This window comes from Rattus norvegicus, chromosome 6 (assembly GCF_021556685.1).
Source record: "Rattus norvegicus strain SHRSP/BbbUtx chromosome 6, alternate assembly SHRSP_T2T, whole genome shotgun sequence".
NCBI classification, from domain to species: domain Eukaryota; kingdom Metazoa; phylum Chordata; class Mammalia; order Rodentia; family Muridae; genus Rattus; species Rattus norvegicus.
The window spans coordinates 110,811,776-110,830,720 of NC_141539.1; the positions used below are offsets into that span (position 1 = coordinate 110,811,776).

At 42.2% G+C, this 18,945-nt stretch overlaps 1 protein-coding gene and 1 pseudogene across 8 annotated transcripts in view; both read left to right on the plus strand.

Moving 5' to 3' along the window:
- Positions 1-6,133, plus strand: part of Ylpm1 (YLP motif containing 1) — a 75,771-nt gene extending 69,638 nt beyond the window's left edge. For 7 of the 8 annotated variants that reach the window (XR_015621814.1, XR_015621815.1, XR_015621816.1 and 4 more), the window contains 3 exons: positions 770-900; positions 5,250-5,427; positions 5,737-6,110. Coding sequence is in view for 4 of the 8 variants with exons in the window: in XM_087552811.1 (XP_087408937.1) it covers positions 770-900; positions 5,250-5,396 (278 nt within the window). In the remaining 4 variants the exon portion in view is untranslated. 8 annotated transcript variants of the gene reach the window in all.
- Positions 4,421-4,515, plus strand: LOC120093483 (small nucleolar RNA U13; annotated as a pseudogene).
- Positions 6,134-18,945: the final 12,812 nt, after the last annotated feature.

An 18,945-nucleotide genomic window follows, 5' to 3' on the forward strand; every position in this document is an offset into this window, starting at 1 on the left:
CCTAATCTCATATCTCATAATTTCTGAATGTGCTGCTTATTTGATAATAGTAAGCTATTGGGAGGCCAAGTCCTTTCAATTTTATGGTTCAGAAAGAAATACCAGATCTGGTTACTTGGGCTGACTTACCAGCTTTTAGCATGGTAAGTCAGCAGTGCTCTACAATATATAGCCATCAAAGTGCAAGAGTGGTCATCAGTACTTTACATTATGCCAAAAGAATGAACGAACGGGGTTGTAGTCGTCTTACTCATAAAGATTAACTCATGTGTGCTCTCAGGCAAAATCATAATTAAACACATCCTTAAACATGATTATGTTACTGTCTTCCTGCTGTCTGATTTTCATCGGACACATCATACATCATTGTAGATCAACTGGGTGGGATTAACATTGTGCTAAAGAAAAAAGCAATAATTGTTTTTAAAAGAGGCCTGTTTTTCTTTCTTTCAGAGCATGATAGCTGAAGTCTGATTTTTTTTCTGAGGGTAGGAACCTAGGAGAGGATCTTTTCTTGTCTTGCCCTTATTTATTACTAAAAACATCAAAATATAATATAATGACTACCAGTTCAAACACCAAACAGATGGTGGGAATCACACAAAATTATGATGCTTTTTTAGCCAAGAAGATAACTTGAATCTTAAAATGATGCTGCATTGAAATATGTGGATATACCTTCTGGAAACAATCCATCCCTCCTTTTCCTTTGTGTGTCGTGTGCAAATTCACACACTCTTAATGCTGTGGCTCTGTGTTTGTCCCTCAGACAAGTTGGATGGCTTGAGGACTGGTACTAAAAGGAAACGAGACTGGGAGGCAATCGCCAGCAGAATGGAGGACTACCTTCAGCTCCCTGATGACTACGAAACTCGCGCTTCTGAACCTGGGAAGAAGAGGGTAGGAGGCTTTGGTCATTAAAAGGTTGGGGATGAGGGCTGGGGATGTAGCTCAGTGACAGAACATTTGCATAGCATACACAAGGCCCTGGGTTCAATCCCTAGTACCCTAGAAAACAAAGCAACAATAAAAAGCCCCTTAAAAAAAAAAAGTTGGGGATGGAGAAATGGCTGTCCACAAAGGGTTTGTCATGCAAATATAAGGACCCAGTTTAGTCTCTAGCTCCCAGTAAAAACAAAAAGCACTATAATTATAGACATTCCTACTCTGTTCAACACAGATGAGTCAACTCTTAAGAGCTTATTTATTTGTATTTTATTGGCATGATTGTTAACCTACATCTGTGTTGTATGTAACATGTGCATGCCTGGTGCCTGCAGAGGCTAGAAGGAACATCATATCACCTAAATCTGGAGTTAGAGATGGGTATAAGGTGCCATATACTTGACAGACTAAATCAAGGCCTTCACGTGTGCTTAAGTCCTGAGTCTTCTCTCTAGGCCCTCTGTATTTCTTTTAAATTAATTTCCTTAGTGCTTGAATAGAAGATAATATTTTAGTATGAGAGAATAAAAAATGTTAGTAGATTATTTTTACGGGCGGTATTGTTTCAAAGGATCTATACTTTAAAGCTCATTGCTATACTGCAGATGAGTGGGGTATGCTGGCACACCTGTCACTAAAAAGGCAGAAACAGGTGAATTTCTGTGAGTTCAAGGCCAACCTAGTCTACATATGAGTTCCAGATTAGCTCTGTATTGGGAAACAAAAAGTTCAAATACTGAAAATATAGTGTAAATCCACTCTTGTCTATATAGTTTGAGGAGACGGGGAAGGGAAATCCCAATAATGGCCTAAACCTATGTCTAGACACAGGTAAGGACTTCGACATAGAATTGGCTCAAGCTAGGTGTGGTGATGTGCCCAGAAACCTTAGCACCTTGGAAATAAATAAAGGTAGGAAGATTGTCTATGACTTGAGGCCAGCCTGGGCTGCAGAGTAAGACCCAGTGTCACAAACCAAAACAGGTTGAACAGTAGGAGTGGCTCTGCTTGGGAAGTGACTTGGGAGTTACAGTTCTGGTGACAGGGAATAATTTGAAATGGTAAATATTTTTCTTTAATTTTTGCTGAAATTACTATGACTATCTTCAAAAAGTGGTTCTGTAGAGTTGGCCATACTAGAAATTACCTAAACGACAAGGCTCTAACATGTAATTTGTGCTGGTGATGTTACACAGAGTTTGAGCACTTGCATTTTTTCACACATCAACTAGAAAGGACAGTCTCAAGAGGCAGTATTTAATACAACTTCAAAGGTTTAGAAAGTGATTGATCTTCAAGAAGTTTTACTTTTCCTAAAAATATTTAACTAGTAATGGATGAAACACATGTAGTCAAACCTTTTGAGTGTGGGTCAAGTTTTCCTGTACACTGGTTTTTTTTTTTTTTACAGTTAAAGGCAACCTCCCCATCAAAAAATGATATGACATTGTAAAACTCAAAAGTACCTTTAGAAAAATTGGACATACTGGTTTTTCTAGACATAGTTTCTCTGTGTAGCCTGGCTGTCCTGGAACTCTAGGACATCTGCAACACCATACCCAGCAATTTAAAAAAAAAAAACATAGTAAGTTATGCTAATTCAGTGTTCTATTTTTTTACACGTGCCACTGTGTGCGTGCGTGCATGTGTGCAGGTGATTAGGCTTTCACCCATTGACTCAGTTAGGGTTTCTTTTGCTAGAATAAAATGCCCTAAACAAAATTAACTTGAGGAAAAGGCAGGGACTCCCCTAGAATGCTTAGCTCACACTCCAGTCACTGACTAAGGTCAGAGCAGGAACCTGGAGACAGGAAGTAATGCAGAAATTATGGAGGGAGCTGTTTCCTGGCTCTCCATGCTCAGTCTGCATTCGTGCACAACTCTGGACCTGCCCAAGGTAACATCACTTTCATATGGTCTAGCTCCACCCACATCAGTCATAATAAAGAACAGCTTCACAGACTGCCCGTAGACCAACCTGGTAGGGTTCATTTTCTCAGTCCAGGTTCCCTCTTTCCAAATGATTCTAGTTCTGTCAAGCTGGCAAAACAACAAAAAACTAGCCAGCACCAAAATCGGTGTTTTCTTTTAAAATAATAATAAATAAAAATTGACTTTCTGTTTCAGAGTCTATAAACTTTAGATTTAGGGTTGGGTTCCTAATACCACGTGGAGACTGACAACTGTCTCAATTCCAGTTCTAGGGAATCTCATGCCCTCTTGTGGCATGGGACACTGCACACGTGAGTTGCGCATACAGGCTCATCACTGGTACACAGTATAGGAAGCAAATCTTTAAAAGACGAAGTAGCCGAATACAGTTACGTGGTATACTTAACTGTTGAGGATACTCTGCATTTAAATTTACTGTGAGCTGAATTAACTTTTTCTTCATTCAGTGGTCACTGGGTGTCTGCCCATCCTTCCTTTATCACTCTCAGCACTAGTAATAGTTCAGTATTGTGTGTTGACCCTAAGTGGAACCAAGAGTATAAGTATGTATAAGTTACTCCTAGGCATACTTTTTGGCTATAAAGCGCAGTAATAAGACTTACCTAGCATGTACAAATTAAAGATTCCCACCAGTATATCTGAAAAGTGTATAGTTTACTTTTCGTTCTGTCCTGTAAAACCTGACGAGACAGCTTCTGTGTTGGAGCGTGCTATTTGGTACAGCTGGAATCTATGTTCCCAGATCAGAAGTCAGGTAGGTGTGGTGGCCTGCCTGTAATCCAAGTTTATTATAGAGGATGACACCAAAGATCACCTGCTGGCCTCCATATTGACATATGTTTTGCACCAGTGCACATGTGTACATGTACAACCAAAGTAGAAATAAAAATATCAAGTGTTGCCCAATTCTCCCTAATGTTGCTTTGTCTTCCCTCTGACCAGATGTTAGAAGCCTAGGCATTTCATTTTCAGTCTTCCAGATGTTAAAAAGGAAAGTCCGGGGGCTGGAGAGATGGCTCAGAGGTTAAGAGCACTGACTGCTCTTCCAGAGGTCCTGAGTTCAGTTCCCAGCAACCACATGGTGGCTCACAACTATCTGTAATGAGATCTGATTCCTGTTTTCGGTGTGTCTGCAGATAGCTACAATGTACTTACATAAAATATATAAATAAATAAACAAACAAACCTAAAAAAAAAAAGGAAAGTTGGTGTACCTTAAAGCAGTAATGCATTTCCATAGCCAGTGTAAAGAGCATAGAATTTCAGTGCTCTATATTTGGAATTTAAAATATAGTCTATGCTTTGGTACTATATGTGCAGTACAAGTAACAAGATCATAATCTCTCAAATTTTTTGCTCTTAAAGAATGAAATACATGCATGTGTTTTAACTATAAATCCACCTTTAAAAAAGACCAATAGGAAATACTCCTGAACCCATATATCTCCTGTTGAAACCTTACCATATACTAACATTTGAAGTAGTGGTTTCTGTAGTTTAATGAATGAAAATAACACTACTGATTCTTTCAGTTCATAAAGTGTGTTCATGCTGTGTGCATGATGTGTGCTGCCCACTAAACCTTGTTACGACATGGGCACATTGACCCACCTGACATGAGGGGAAAAAAAGAAAATAACACGACTAGCCCCCTGGTTTTTTTCCCCCCTCTGATTAAATTTCAAGCAATAGCTATTGTACAGAAATAAAGCTTTGTCCTTGATCTAAGTCCATATATAGATATGTTTCCATTTATAGAAACATAGTCAACATGTAATATGAAAATTCAAAAGTAGGTATATCAGCTTCCAGACAAGCCTAGAGAGTAATGGTTGATTACAGAGGGAAAGTGGGGAAGGATGTCTGGACCGACACTTAAGCAGACAGGGCTCAGAGCTGTAAAATGAGAACTAGAAACAAGTGTTTTGCTTATATTAGAAATGCCTTTGGCTGGGGCTGGGGATTTAGCTCAGTGGTAGAGCGCTTACCTAGGAAGCGCAAGGCCCTGGGTTCGGTCCCCAGCTCCGAAAAAAAGAACCCCCCCACAAAAAAAAAAAAAACACTAAAAAAAAAAAAAGAAATGCCTTTGGCGCTGGCCAGAGATGCCATGGAGCTGATAGGGTATGTCAAGAGACCTTCAGTGGTAGGACCTTGTCTTATAATTAGGGGAAAGTTTGAAACAGGTAAGAGTCACAACTGTGTATTTTAAAGTCATGATGGCGGAGAGTGGAAAGTTTTTTGATTTGTGATTTTTAAGTCTGTTAATCTACTCAAATAATAACAGATTATCCAGAGAGGTTACCTTTGGGTTCCCACCTCCTACAACCTAGTCCAATGCCTTTTCTCTTCAGGTGAGATGGGCAGACCTGGAAGAAAAGAAGGACGCAGACAGGAAAAGGGCCATAGGTTTTGTGGTCGGGCAGACTGACTGGGAGAAGATCACAGATGAGAGCGGCCACCTGGCTGAGAGAGCCCTCAACCGGACCAAATACATATGAGCCTTGGTTTGAATGGAGTCACTCCTCTAAGGTAAGGGCGCCCGGCCATAGAAATAGCTTGTCGTGCGTTACTTCAAGGTACTGAGGACAGATGCTTTACTAAATATGGTCTTTTCTAGTTGTAAACAAGTAAGTATGTGCTGATTCTAACATTTGCAATGCGGAATATTAGGAAAAAAACAGTTGTTTGTAAGCCAGCTTACTTGTAAAGAGCGTAAGGAAAGCTTGGGTTCTGGGTTCTTGGGGAAGATGGAGTCATGCTAACTAGGATAGATGCTGAAGTCTGCTAAGTCTTCTGTGCACCCTATCCTGAACTGACCCCGTTCTCTTTTCTTTGCAGCTGATTCGATTTGAGGTGACCTGAAGCCAAGACCTCCTGAAGCTTCTTTGTCAGGAAGCTTCTTGTGTCTCCACGTTTCAATCTTGTTTTACCACTTTCATTTTTAAAAGTTCTCCAGTGTCCCCAAGAAAATTTAGAATCTTGCTCTACCCAAGCAAGACACTGTTAATATTTTTTTTAACTGATCTGGGGAGGGAGGGTCAGCTTAAGTGCTGAAGTCAGGTGTGGATCCACAGGACTCCCAACAAGATTCCCTCCTCTGCACCTGTCACAGACTATCATCATTGCTTGGTGGCCGTTTTGTTTTTTACTGTATGTAACTAGTAGCTGATTGTACTTGGATTAAAAACAATAAACTTTCACTATAAAGCCAATGAGATTCATAGGCTGTACAGCATGGGCCCTTTTCTCTTCTTTTCTCAAATGTATTTGTATTGTTAATTAAGTGCAGTATGTCCTTGCTGAACACTCTCAAACCTCTTTACTATTGAACATTAGCACAGCTGTTTGGTACACATTGTAACAACTCAATGATTTCAAAGTGTTCAGTGATAACCAAAGCATTCAACTTTATAGATGAATTTCTTTTTGTGTCTAAGTCTTTTTTTTTTAAGATTTATTTATGTATTATATGTGAGTACACTGTAGCTGTTTCAGATGCAGCAGGAGAGGGCATCGGATCTCATTACAGATGGCTGTGAGCCACCATGTGGTGTGCCTAAGTCTTCAAGTCTTTAACTAACAGAGATCAAGTCTAAATATCCATTCCTTGGGGCATACCTCTCCCTCTCTCTCTCTCTCTCTCTCTCTCTCTCTCTTTCTCTCTCTCTCTCTCTCTCCCCCCCCTCTCTCTGTTTCTCTCTCTTTCCCTTTTTAGGAGGGGTAAATAAGGTGTTGCCTCTTTATTCTTCCTCTTTTTTTCCTCTTTGTACTACTTTATGTTTGACCCCACCCCCTTTAACTGGTTTTGAATATAGGTGAACAGAACGAATCCGTTCCATAGAACTCAAGTTGTTGCCTTACTTTGAACTTGAGTCATTGCTTTCTCAGTCAGGACATGGTGAAGGAGTATGGAAAGCCCACAGCCCTCTGGCAAGCAGCCTTTGAGCCTACCAGTTTTTCAGGCTCTTGCCAGATGGCCTTCTGCACAAACTTTAATCTCCTATGGATAGTCCCACTCAGAACCGAGAAGCAGAGCTTACACTCTTACCAGACAGCACTGTTCCTTACACTGTAGAGAGGACATGCTTTCACCAGTCTTCCAGCCAAAGTTGCTCTCTGTCATGAAGATAGACGTGAACGCCTTTCCTCAAACACCAGTTCTTGGTGGCAAGCCAGCTCAGCAACTTGGCAACGTGTTGACAGAAGACCTCCGCATTGTGTCATGGATGCAGATCTTCTAGTTTTTTGACCTACATTAAATACTGTGCTTGGAGCTATATTTCTTAACAGTTCAGGAGTGTCACTTTGGGTTCAGTAATGGCCTTCTCAGACTGAAGGCATTAATGGAAACCCCAACATCTTCCTGTACTTTTCCCTGAACTTCTAATTGTTTAAGAAATGACTAGGTTCATTAACAAGTTAATATTAAAGGTATAATTTGCTTCATTAAATGATTTCCATTGTTTGTAATGTTTAATAAGCTATTTTGGTGGCTAAAGCCTGTAACATATTTCTGCATTTTGATTCTTCTCAGCTGCCTTTCTTATATTGGTGGATGTTACATGGCAAGATAGCCAAATAGAATTGTTTGTACAGACTCATTTAACAATGTTAGAGCTTCCCCTTTTCTCACTAAAGTAAGACTTGGAAAGTTGTTTTCCTGCTTGAGAAGAAAGGAAGGCCCCTTTGTTCTTCAGTCACCGTTAAAACCTTTCTTTAGCATTTGAAACCCGAGAGATAGTGGTGGTTACCCAGGAATCACAGGTCTCAGCAGCGGCAGCCATGACTTTTGCCAGTTTTCAGAAAGTAGTTAGAAGAGCCATAGGAATGAAGAAGAATCTGCCTGCTCTCAGAAGTGGGTATAGCAGATAACCTCCATCTAAAGAGAGTCAGAAAAAGGAACCAGGAAGCAGTAAGGAAGATAACCAGTTAATACTTGATTCTGCTAGGCCAGTAGGAAACTGTTAAGAAATCCTCATTTTTATTTTCAAAACCAACAGACTAGAAAATCCAATGTATCTTGGGAAAATTTGGGCTGGGTAAACACTTTGTAGTAAGTCAAATCTTGTAAGTTATAATGCCAAACCTAGAGTCCGTGGGTTTGCTGGTCTTTGTAGCTTTATTAATGTTGTCTTTCTTATTTCAGAAAGCAACTGGGCATTCTTTTGCATTTTTATTTAAATCATATTAGTTGTGGTTTCTTTTATCTGGCTGGATTTACTTCTCTTATGGCAGAAAGAGCAAGTCAAAGCAGATACCACCCCTTCCAGAGTCCTGACTACACATTTTAAATTGAACTAAGAGTTTTCCACTTGGGTTTCCTTGGTTTGGGGCCACTTGGAGTTCACGTTAAATGTTTTGTCCTGGTAACTGCACGCCGAACATATTTGTTATGGGCATCTGGGGCCTGGCTCAACTGCTAGGTCTGTAAAAGCAAGTTCTTAGATACAACAGACTGGATATAGGTTTTAGAATTCTAATTGAAGTGTTTAGGCAAGCCAAAAACGGAGAATGATTCCTTGTTTTGTGTTGATTGTCATACAAACTTTCTCTCTCAGAATCTATGTGACTCTTACCTTTCTGAACACCAGTTTCATCTGTAGAGACGAAAATGCAATTATAAACACTGCTGACCTAATGTGGCTCGTAGTAGAACATACCTCAGAGTTATTATTGGGATAATAAACTCAGCTGCTATCATAGGACCAGCCACAAAGTAAAAGTTAAAAGTCAGTAGTGCCTGGCAGTGGTGGTACAAACCTTTAATCCCAGGCAGAGGCAAGTAGATCCCTGGGGACAGTTTACACAAAGAAACATTGTCTTGAAAAACAAAACAAAAAGCAAATCAATAATAAGTGACTTGACTTATTCTTGCATGCTTTTGAAACTTACTTTCTGACCGTCGCCGTATATAGTCAGCTGCTGTAGATTGAGCTGAGCCGTAGGAACCAGTGCAGGATGTGAGGAGGTGGAAGGATGACCATTTCAAAGCATTTGGAGGAAGCTGGTGACCCATCTTCAGGACCAGCATGGAGGCTTGAGAGGCTCAAGAGCAAAGCAGGAGCCATGACAGAATGGAGTCAGACCATAGGCATGAACACAGCGTAACATGAAAAAACCGTGGTGCCTAGGAGTATGTCTCATGTTCATGTGGTATAAATTTGGAACCAACCAAACATGTCTATAAAGTCACTGCCATCTGTCCCCTCAGCTTCCTACTGCAACTATAGCCAACATTAAAAATGTCTTGGGCTGGGTTGGGGATTTAGCTCAGCGGTAGAGCGCTTGCCTAGCAAGCGCAAGGCCCTGGCTTTGGTCCCCAGCTCTGAAAAAAAGAAAAAAAAAGTCTTGGGCTTTTTAGGAAAGTTTTGCAGGTTTGCTAAGCATTCACGGCGTCAGTGGTCTCTGTGAACTACTTTGTATTCCTTTTAAGAGTGAGGTTTAGTGGCCATTCAAATCACACATACAATATTTCTGTTATCTCTATCTAGTTTTCCAAAGTTATCTTATTATAAAGGGTATTTTCTGAAAACTTTTATAAGTGGTTTCAACTATGTCGCTATTTTTTGTGGCATTGAGCATATGATACAGATGTTATGCAGGTCTCACTTGCTGGTTTGAGAAGTCACCCCTGTGGCCTCTTGCACATTTCTGATTCTAGACAGCCACCTGCTTTCCACGTGCATAATCTTGTCACTTAAAGAATGTTATACATGTGAAAGACATTACAGCATCCTTTGGGATTGGCGTCACTGTTTGCCGTTGGCATAGTTCCTTTGAGACCTTTTCAAACTGTCGTGTATATCAGTTATTCCCTTCCATTGCTGACCAGCATTAGATCCCATCCTCTAGTGGCTCTATCATACAACATCATTATGAAAATTGCCCAGGTCTCAATTATTGGACATTCCCGTTGTCTTTTGCCGCTCTAAATTGTGAATTTCCTATGCACTCAATCTGCCTTCTTACACCTAGCTAATTTCTAGCAATGGAGGAACTATACCGATGGCTTCCTTTGCACAGACGTCCTCACTCAGTGCAAGCACAGTGCAGTGGTAGACTGCTATCAAGAGACCATGACTGTAATGAGGTGACAACGACAGACTTGCTTTCCTAGAAGACCCTTCAGGATTGTGACAAAGCAATGAGGACCAGAATGGCCAGAGACTCATGGCTCCCTGATCCATACATGACTTGGGAGTTGAGACCCCAGGTACTATCCATGGGACCTGGATGTTTATGTGCACCAGTACCTCAAGGCGTGAACCGATGTCAGTTCTGCAGTCCGTTGCTTCAAGTGTGAAAGTCAAAGATCCTGGTGCCCTGCAGTGATGGATGCCCTCTGGATGCTAACAGCACTTTGCATTTGGAATTCCACAGGGAACCTGGGAACTTAATGCTTTATGGTGTAGGTAAAGCTTAACTTTGAGTCTTCCACTTACGAAATTTGAATGACCTGCCAGATATCCACAACCTTGTTTTTAATAGTAAATCATAGAGGGTAATAAAAAAATCTTCCTTGAGGAATAGGAACAGTCCATTCCATTGCCATTTAAAACCCCACTCAGGTCTACTATTTTGCTGATGTCTACTTCCCAGTTAGGAATGATATTGTGAAGGATTCTCTTTGTCCCTCCCTCCCTCCCTCCCTCCCTTCTCTCTCTCTCTTCTTAGTGCCTTCATGACTCCATGAGGAAGACATGGAGCCTCCGAGGGATCAACAACGCCTCTCTCCCCTTCCTCAAGAATCAGCAGAATACTTTGGGTCCCTTTATGTGGTTGCCAGAATTGTTGCAAGATTACCACAAATTAAAGACTTGGGTTGTTTGTTTGTTTGTTTTTTAGTTGTTGTGGCAGACCTGGGCACAGGTCTCATTCCATAAAATTGGTTGAGTGCCTCTCCCGCTTATTTCTTTCGAAGTGTGTAGCTCTAGACAGTAGCTCGTATGTTTGCAGAGAGAATAACCAGTGGGATGCTCCTTGTGTACCTGCAGGAATCACATTCATGTGGAATTGACAGGTGACACTGGAGCAGAGGTTGCTCACTGTAGTGTTTGGATAGCATAGCAGGTCTGGTCAGAAGAGGTCAGCACTTTATAACCAGTGAAACTGGCGGTGGGCAGATTTGAATCTTGGCTTGCCCGATTTTCTAGATTTTCTCAAACACTATCTGGGCATAGTGAGCGGCCCATGCTGTAACCTCAGCACTTAGGAGGTGGAGTCAGAAAGACCAGGAGCCCAAAGTCAGCCTTGGGTGTATAGACAGCCTTGATTATGTAATAATCCCCGTGTGTACAGTGAATCTTAAGCACATTCCCGCCCCACCTTCATGTCCTCTCCTTTGTTGTTGCTGGGTTGCTGGCTGGCTGCCTGATGGGATAGCGTTGGGTGGTCTTGGTTTGATCTTGTGCAGGTAACCCTAGCAGCCGTGAGTTCATGGGTTCATGGGCTATGTGTTGAGAAGACAGCATCCCACAGCCTTCTGACCCATCCAGCTCTTACCTCTGTCCACCCCTCTTCCACAGTGTTTCTTGGGGTGGAGTGAGTGTAAGCACTCAATCCCCATTTATTTGACTTTAGATTATTATTTTTTTCTTTTTTTCGGAGCTGGGGACTGAACCCAGCGCTCTACCACTGAGCTAAATCCCCAGCCCCCTAGATTATTTTTTATCATGAGAATTTCAGTATTTTAACAAGAACTTTGTTTTGGAAGGTGGGTTGTAAGTGGCTTAGCTACCTGCCTCATCCAACTCAAGGGCCACCACTTTGAAACACTCGACATTTAATAGATTAGAAAGACCTTTGGGCTCATGCTAGTCACGCACACCCCCACCCCACCTCCTTTTATTTTTAGTTTTAGTTTTTATTAAAACATGAGCTAAACAAAGGGACTTCACTAACTTCCTACAGTGAGTGAAGGGCTGGAGTTTGGGTTTCCTGGTCTACAACTCATTGCTTCTGTTTTCTTTTGCAATTCCTTCATGAGGGTTTTTAAAAAATCTTGGGATGGTAAATTCTAAACTATTATGTGTCTAAACTATATGAACCTGAAAATACATGCTGTAAGTTTCTCTGTGAGGAGCAATGCCATCTATTTAAAACATTTTCCTGAATTCTCTCAATTGCAGGGAAGGGAGCTGTACACCCAGGATCGCCCATAAACAATTGTGGTCTGCTTGATATGCCTTTTTCTTTTTCCTCACAATTTAAAAATTAATAATCTTAAATGTTGTTATGGTACAAAAAACAATGGAGTTTTCTCTCAGGGTAGGAAAATCATGATTTTTTTTTTATTCTCTCTCTCTCTCTCTCTCTCTCTCTCTCTCTCTCTCTCTCTCTCTCTCTGCGTGCATGTGTGCATGCATTATTTTTTTGTTTTTCAGGACAGGGTTTCTCTGTAGCTCTGGCTGTCCTCAAACTTGCTCTGTAGACCAGGCTGGTGTCAAACTCATAGAGATCCACCTGTCTCTGCCTCCCAAGTGCTGAGATTAAAGGCATGCACCACCACTGGCTGGTAGTGGCCTATTTCTTTAGCTCTAGTAATTAGCATCTTATCTACTTCAATTTGTAATTCCCCATTAAGCACCTTATTAAGGACAAGCTCATTCACTTCAGATGGAGGTCTGTTAGCAACCTGGTTCCCAGCACTAGCTCAGCCTCCTTCAAGCTTCCTGCAGGAACACTGTCAGTTCCCTTTTTTTTTTTTTTTTTTTTTTTTTTTCCCAGAGCTGGGGACCGAACCCAGGGCCTTGCGCTTGCTAGACAAACACTCTACCACTGAGCTAAATCCCCAACCCCTCTGTGTTCCCTTTATCAGTTCACGAGTTCCCTCCTCCCTGAAGCTGATCTTCATCTTGACCCTCCTCCGAGCTCTCGTGTATTTGTCCTACTGTCTTTCTTGGTTTGCCTTTATAAGTTGAGTGGCCAGGCACTTGTGTTTCACATCCCCTCTGAGTCCTGAGAACAAACTCTTAGAAGGTAAGAACTTTTACTCCTCTGTCCTGGTATTGGCCTCAGATCTGGTCTCAATTCTTTATAGTTGCTCAGCCTTGGTACCTGGAGAATTTAAATACGATATTAATCCATGTAGGTCAACATATGTGCCATTTACACAACCAGGCTTTGTTTGCCATTTTACTGTCTTGTGTGTCTTGCTGCTGATAGCGTAGCCATTCACATGTGAATCAGGCATCATGAATTCCAGTGTCTTCAGAGCAGAGAAAGACAATGGAAGTAAGGGGCTTGACTGGTACAACAGGATAGTTCTCAAGTTAGTCATCCAGGAATATTCTCATGGAAGAATGCCCTTCCCCAGCCTTGATACAGTACATAGACTGCCTGCCTTTTCTCAACTGGGGACAGTTACAAATGCAAGTATTGTCTTCTGACTGGGAGGAAAAGCATCACCTGAAGTACAGTGATCCATGGCGGTTGGGAGGGAAGAGAGCACGGTGGTACTGGGCTGCTACAAAGCGCGAGACCGTGGCATAGTGATTGCCTTCAGGAAAAGTACCAGCATTCCCAGAAAGAGAATTGGAAAGACAGATTTTTATGTGAAGTAGTGTTTACAAAATATACAGAGACTACTAAAAGCTACAAACTACCTGCCATAATCTTAGGGTTTCTGATCAGTACCTCGAGGGGTGGTGATAATTCTGAAAGGCATCATTTGGAAAGGTTATGTGATAAAACTGCGTATATGAATGTATGATCACTCTGATCTGATCTTTTGGAAAGGGAGTCGTTTTCCCTGAGCAAGGCAGTAGAGTACACGCACAGTGAATTTGCAATGGGCTTACCCTTAACCAATTGCCAAAGATTGAAGCAAGCCGTTTACACGTCCTCCAGCAGTGTGCCACAGAAAAAGGCGCTGGTGAGCATGCCCTTGGGCCCGGTGGAGCGCCGAGCGGCTGTGCTGAGTTGGTGAACCTGACCAGAATATGTGCTGGAAACGTTTTCTGTTTCCACTGGAGAAAGACGGTGTCATTAGAGGTGGTTTCTAGTGCCTGTCACCATCAAGGTAGGTATAATTTGATGTTTCTAGAGGGTTGGGCATTATCTCTTTTTTTTTTTTTTTATTAACTTGAGTATTTCTTATTTACATTTCGAATGTTATTCCCTTTCCCGGTTTCTGGGCAAACATCCCCCTAATCCCTCCCCTTCCCCTTCTTTATGGGTGTTCCCCTCCCAAACCCCCCCATTGCCGCCCTCCCCCCAACAGTCTAGTTCACTGGGGGTTCAGTCTTAGCAGGACCCAGGGCTTCCCCTTCCACTGGTGCTCTTACTAGGATATTCATTGCTACCTATGAGGTCAGAGCCCAGGGTCAGTCCATGTATAGTCTTTAGGTAGTGGCTTAGTCCCTGGAAGCTCTAGTTGCTTGGCATTGTTGTTCATAAGGGGTCTCGAGCCCCTATCTCTCATTTTTTAAATTGATGTATTTATTCCAAGCACAACATATGAATTTATTTCCATTATTAAGGTTAAATATTACAGCAGAAACTTATCGGCACTCACACCCCCCTTTAGGAAGTATTTAGTGATGCCACCGAAGGTTGGTTTCCAAATGTTCTTGTTTGTACAAATGCATAGGAACATGAAATATACAGCCTTGTTTCATCCGAGGTGGCCCTTACCCGTGCTGTGTGCTCACTGTCTTGGATGCACATAGATTCCTGTGTGTGCATTCATGTTCGTTGTTTGCCTGGTTTTGGAGAGAGGATCTATCACTGTAGTCCTGGCTGTCCTTGAACTCACTGCGTAGACCAGGCTGGCCTCAGACTCAAAGATGCTGCCTGCCTCTGCCTTCCTTTCAGGATTAAAGGTAAAGGTGTGTGCCACCGCACACGCACGCACGCACACGCACACACACACAGTTTCCCCCTGGTGAGTTGCTGCCCTGTTCTTGCACTTCGTGTCCTTGCGAATGTTCCTTATGTGCGTTTGTTCTAATTTTCCCAGTGAAAGTAGAGAAGACTAAATCCTGGGCATGGGAATAATTTCTCTCTTCTTCCTAGTAATTACTGTGTTTTAGAAACAGAAAATTAACAATGTTTGAAGAACTTTTTGAGTGGATTTTTTTACCACACAGTGACACCTTTTTTTTTTTTTTTTTTTTTGTCCCATTAGCTTAGAACACCCTTGTTTAAAATAATGCATTACTGTTTTGGATAACAACATTTGTTGTTATTTTTACTATTATGGGAGGGGGTAGAGGTCACCGGACAACCTTCCATGGATCCTGGAGTCAAAGTGAGACCCTCAGACTTGGCAACAGCACCTTGTTCACCGAGTTATCTCACTGCCCGGTACTCTGGCTGTTTTGGAATGCCGGTTTGGGTCTGAAGCCATGGCTCGGCATGTAAAAGTGTGTAGTGCTCTTGCAGAGGGCCTGGGTTGAGTTCTTAGCTTCCTATAGCTACAGCTGCAGGGGACGCAGCGCCTTCTGGGCTTCTTCAGGCACTGCACTCACGCACAAGCCCACACTTACAGATACACATAATTTAAAAGTAAAAATACAGTTGAGTATGGTGATGTGTACCCCGTTAGTCTAGCACTCAGTTCCCTGAGTTCAGGGTATGCCTGATATTCATGAGTTCCAGGACTTATCTTAAAAGAAAAAGTCAGTTTTATGATGCTCTTATTTAAATCTAAGGCTTAATACATGTTTGGAATTAATATAAGTAAGCAGAATATGTTCTAGTTCAAAATTAAGTTTTTAAAATAGGCGTCGAATGGTTTTAAAGGGGGTTCACCTCTAGGATCTTTCTACTTCATGTAGTGAATTCTGGAACACAGCATGGGAACTGTTCATTTATTAGTTAGACATGAAACTTTTTTTATTCTGAGATAAAAGATTTTTTGTGTAGCTCTGGCTGTCCAGGAACTCACTGAAGACCAGGCTGACCTCGAACTTACAGAGACCCACCTGCCTCTGCCTCTGCCTCTGCCTCCGCCTCCCTAGTGCTGGAATTAAAGGCTTGTGCCACCACTGCCCAGCTCACTGGGCAGCTTTTGTTAAGAGAACATGCCCTGAGAATTTTCTCTCTACCAGTCTTGGTGTGTTAGTTGGGAAGTTGCTAATAAGCAGTTTGGGGGAATCTGCTGCTTCTGTTTCCCTAGTGGGTGTTTCCCTTCTGCTTCCCCAGAGGCCACTGTCAGTCTGTAGGGGTGGTTCTTATTGATGAAATTCAATGCCTAGGCCAGTGAATTCTCAACCTTCCTAATGCTGAACACAGTTACCCATGTAGTGGTGATCTCCAGCCATAAAGTTATTCTCATTGCTACTTCCTAACTGTAGTTCTGATACTGTTAAGAATCTTAAGTATCTGATATGCAGGATGGTCTTAGAAGATCCCTGTGACTCCCCCATATATGTCCAGGTCTACTGCAGGGGTTATGATCCTTGGTCTTGGTGGTCAACCTGACTGGACACAAAATCACCGAGGGGACTCATCTTTGGGCAGACATGCGAGAAATTATCTAGATTAAGGTTAGCATCTGTGAATGTCTATGAAGGTCCATCTTAGTTTGGACTGCACCAATCTCTGGGCAGGAATTGTTCAATGGAGACAGAGCTGAGAATTAGCATCCATCGCTCTCTGCTCCGGTCGTGGATGAGCTATGTCCTGCTGCGTTGGCTTTAGTGATGACAGACGATACCCTTCAACTGTGAGCCCGAATAAATCCTTTCTTTCATTGCCTTTGTGAAGGTGTGTATTACCAGTTACTAATGTAGGTCACAGAAGCTCTCTGTACTAGTGCCTGTGACTTACTGTATATCTGATGGAGAATATTGTGAGAAATACCATGTTTGCTATACTGTAAGCTTTTCCCTAAGCATTAGTCTAAAGACAGTTAGAAACTGCAGAGGATTTGCAGAGGGTGTTAGCTCTCCGTGATGGGGTGTGTGCGTAGTACACATGATGCCCTGGCTTCAGCTGCTGAAACCCCTCTCAAAAACAAAACAAAACAAAACAAAACAAAAAACAAACAGGAATGGGGGAGAGAAGTAGAGAGTGCTTTTCAAATGTGAATGGACATCACTCAGCCTGGTAGAGTGCCCACTATCTCCAAGGCATCACGGAAATCTTTACAGTTCTCACCTTCTCAGTGCTGAGAAGGGTGAACTCACCTCAAAAGGGTTGGGGACTAGAGTGGATAATTATGAAAAATCAGACTATAGATAGCTGATAGATAGATAGATAGATAGATAGATAGATAGATAGATAGATAGATAGATGATGGGTGGATAGATAGATGATGGATGGATGGATAGATAGATGATGGATAGATAGATAGATGATGGGTGGATAGATAGATGATGGATGGATGGATAGATGATGGATAGATAGATAGATAGATAGATAGATAGATAGATAGATAGATAGATAGGTAGGTAGATAGACAGATAGGAACTACTGAGAACTGCTCAGGAAACCAGTGAAATTTCAGGTAGTTAGATTCTACTTATTTTTAAGATAAGATCTCGTATAGCCCAAGCTAGTCTGGAACTTGCCACACTGGTCTCCAATTTGCTATGTAGCCAAGAGTAACCATGAATTTATAACCCCACTACCTCCTACATGCTTGGATTTCCAGCTGTGTGCCACCACACTAGCTTTATGAGGTGCTGGGCCCAGGGCCTTGTACATGCTGGACAAGCACTCTCCAACTGAACTACATCCTCATCCCTGAGACTATTTTAAAATAGACCTCCAAGATGGCCTTTGTGGTGCACACCTTTAGTCCCAGCACTTGGAAGGCATCCAGAGCAGCAGGGCTACACCTAGTAAGACCGATTCTGGAAAAAAGGATGTCCATCATGGAGCCGGGATGTAGACCTTTATTAAAGAATATTCTTTTATCTCTGTCCTTTCTTTGATGAAAAATGAATGTGATTCAAGTACTTATATGCCTCGAAGGAGCCTTTGGGTTTGTACTGTTTGAGTCTGGCCAAAGTTGTGAAGTAAAGGTTGTCATGCCAGGCAGGGTGGTGTGTGCCTGGAACTCCTGCGCCGGAGAGGTGGAAGGATCCCTGGATATTTAAGGCCAGCTTGCTTTATACAGCTCAGTCTAGGCAGTTGGGGTTACTAAAGTTCCCTAATGTATCTATCTGTGCTACAGAATGCCAGAGAACTGGCTGCTTTTGGTAGGGAATTGAGCACACCCCACAGCCTATGACTACAGCATTATGCAGTACTTGGCCCGCCCGACTCTGACGATGTCTGACTGGGGAGAGACCAGCACCCACATATACCTTAATGGAAAAATGACCAGACCTTTGGCAGTGTTGTGACTGCTGAAAGAACATAACTGGCTCAGCTCACGCTCACAGGAAGTTCCCAACACTGACAAAACATACTTGGTAGAAACAGAAAACGGGAATAAGACAGAATTCTTCAGCTGGCAGAGCATACATATTTATACATTCTTCTGTGTCGAGCTCAGTGGTTAGAGAATGCTTCCTGGCAAGGCTGCAGTACACAAATGTTTTCAATTTGAGTTAGCACATTTTTTTCCATCTAATTAGCGTTCAGGATAAAGTCCACAGCCCTGGAAATGACTTGGTTCAAGTTTGTAAGACATAGGCTAATGACACTCAGGTTGAGACAGGGGACAGTCGTTTGGACCTGTAGAGATGTTTCCTGCAAAAGTCTTCATAGCTGTGTCACATTGCTCTGGAGAGGTGTTTTGTTTCCAAACAACTGATGCCCTTGCCCAGGCTACTCAGTGCTTGTGAATGTTCAAAACTTAAGTTTGGCAAATTCCTTGGGTTTGATGAAGGGAGAGCCTTGTGAGCACAGTAATAAATGAGAGTGGTGCTTGTATATCATTAGGTACATTAAGGGCATTTAAAATAAGAGTTGCCCTGGGTGTGGTGCATACAGCTCTAATCCCAGCACTCTGGAGGCAGAGACGGGCAGATCTCTGGGGATTTGAGGATAGCCTGTTTGACATATTCCCAGGATGCCCAGGGATACACAGACCCTGTCTCAAAATTCTTAGCTGTGAGTGGAGTTCAGTGACGGAACATGCACTCAGCAAGA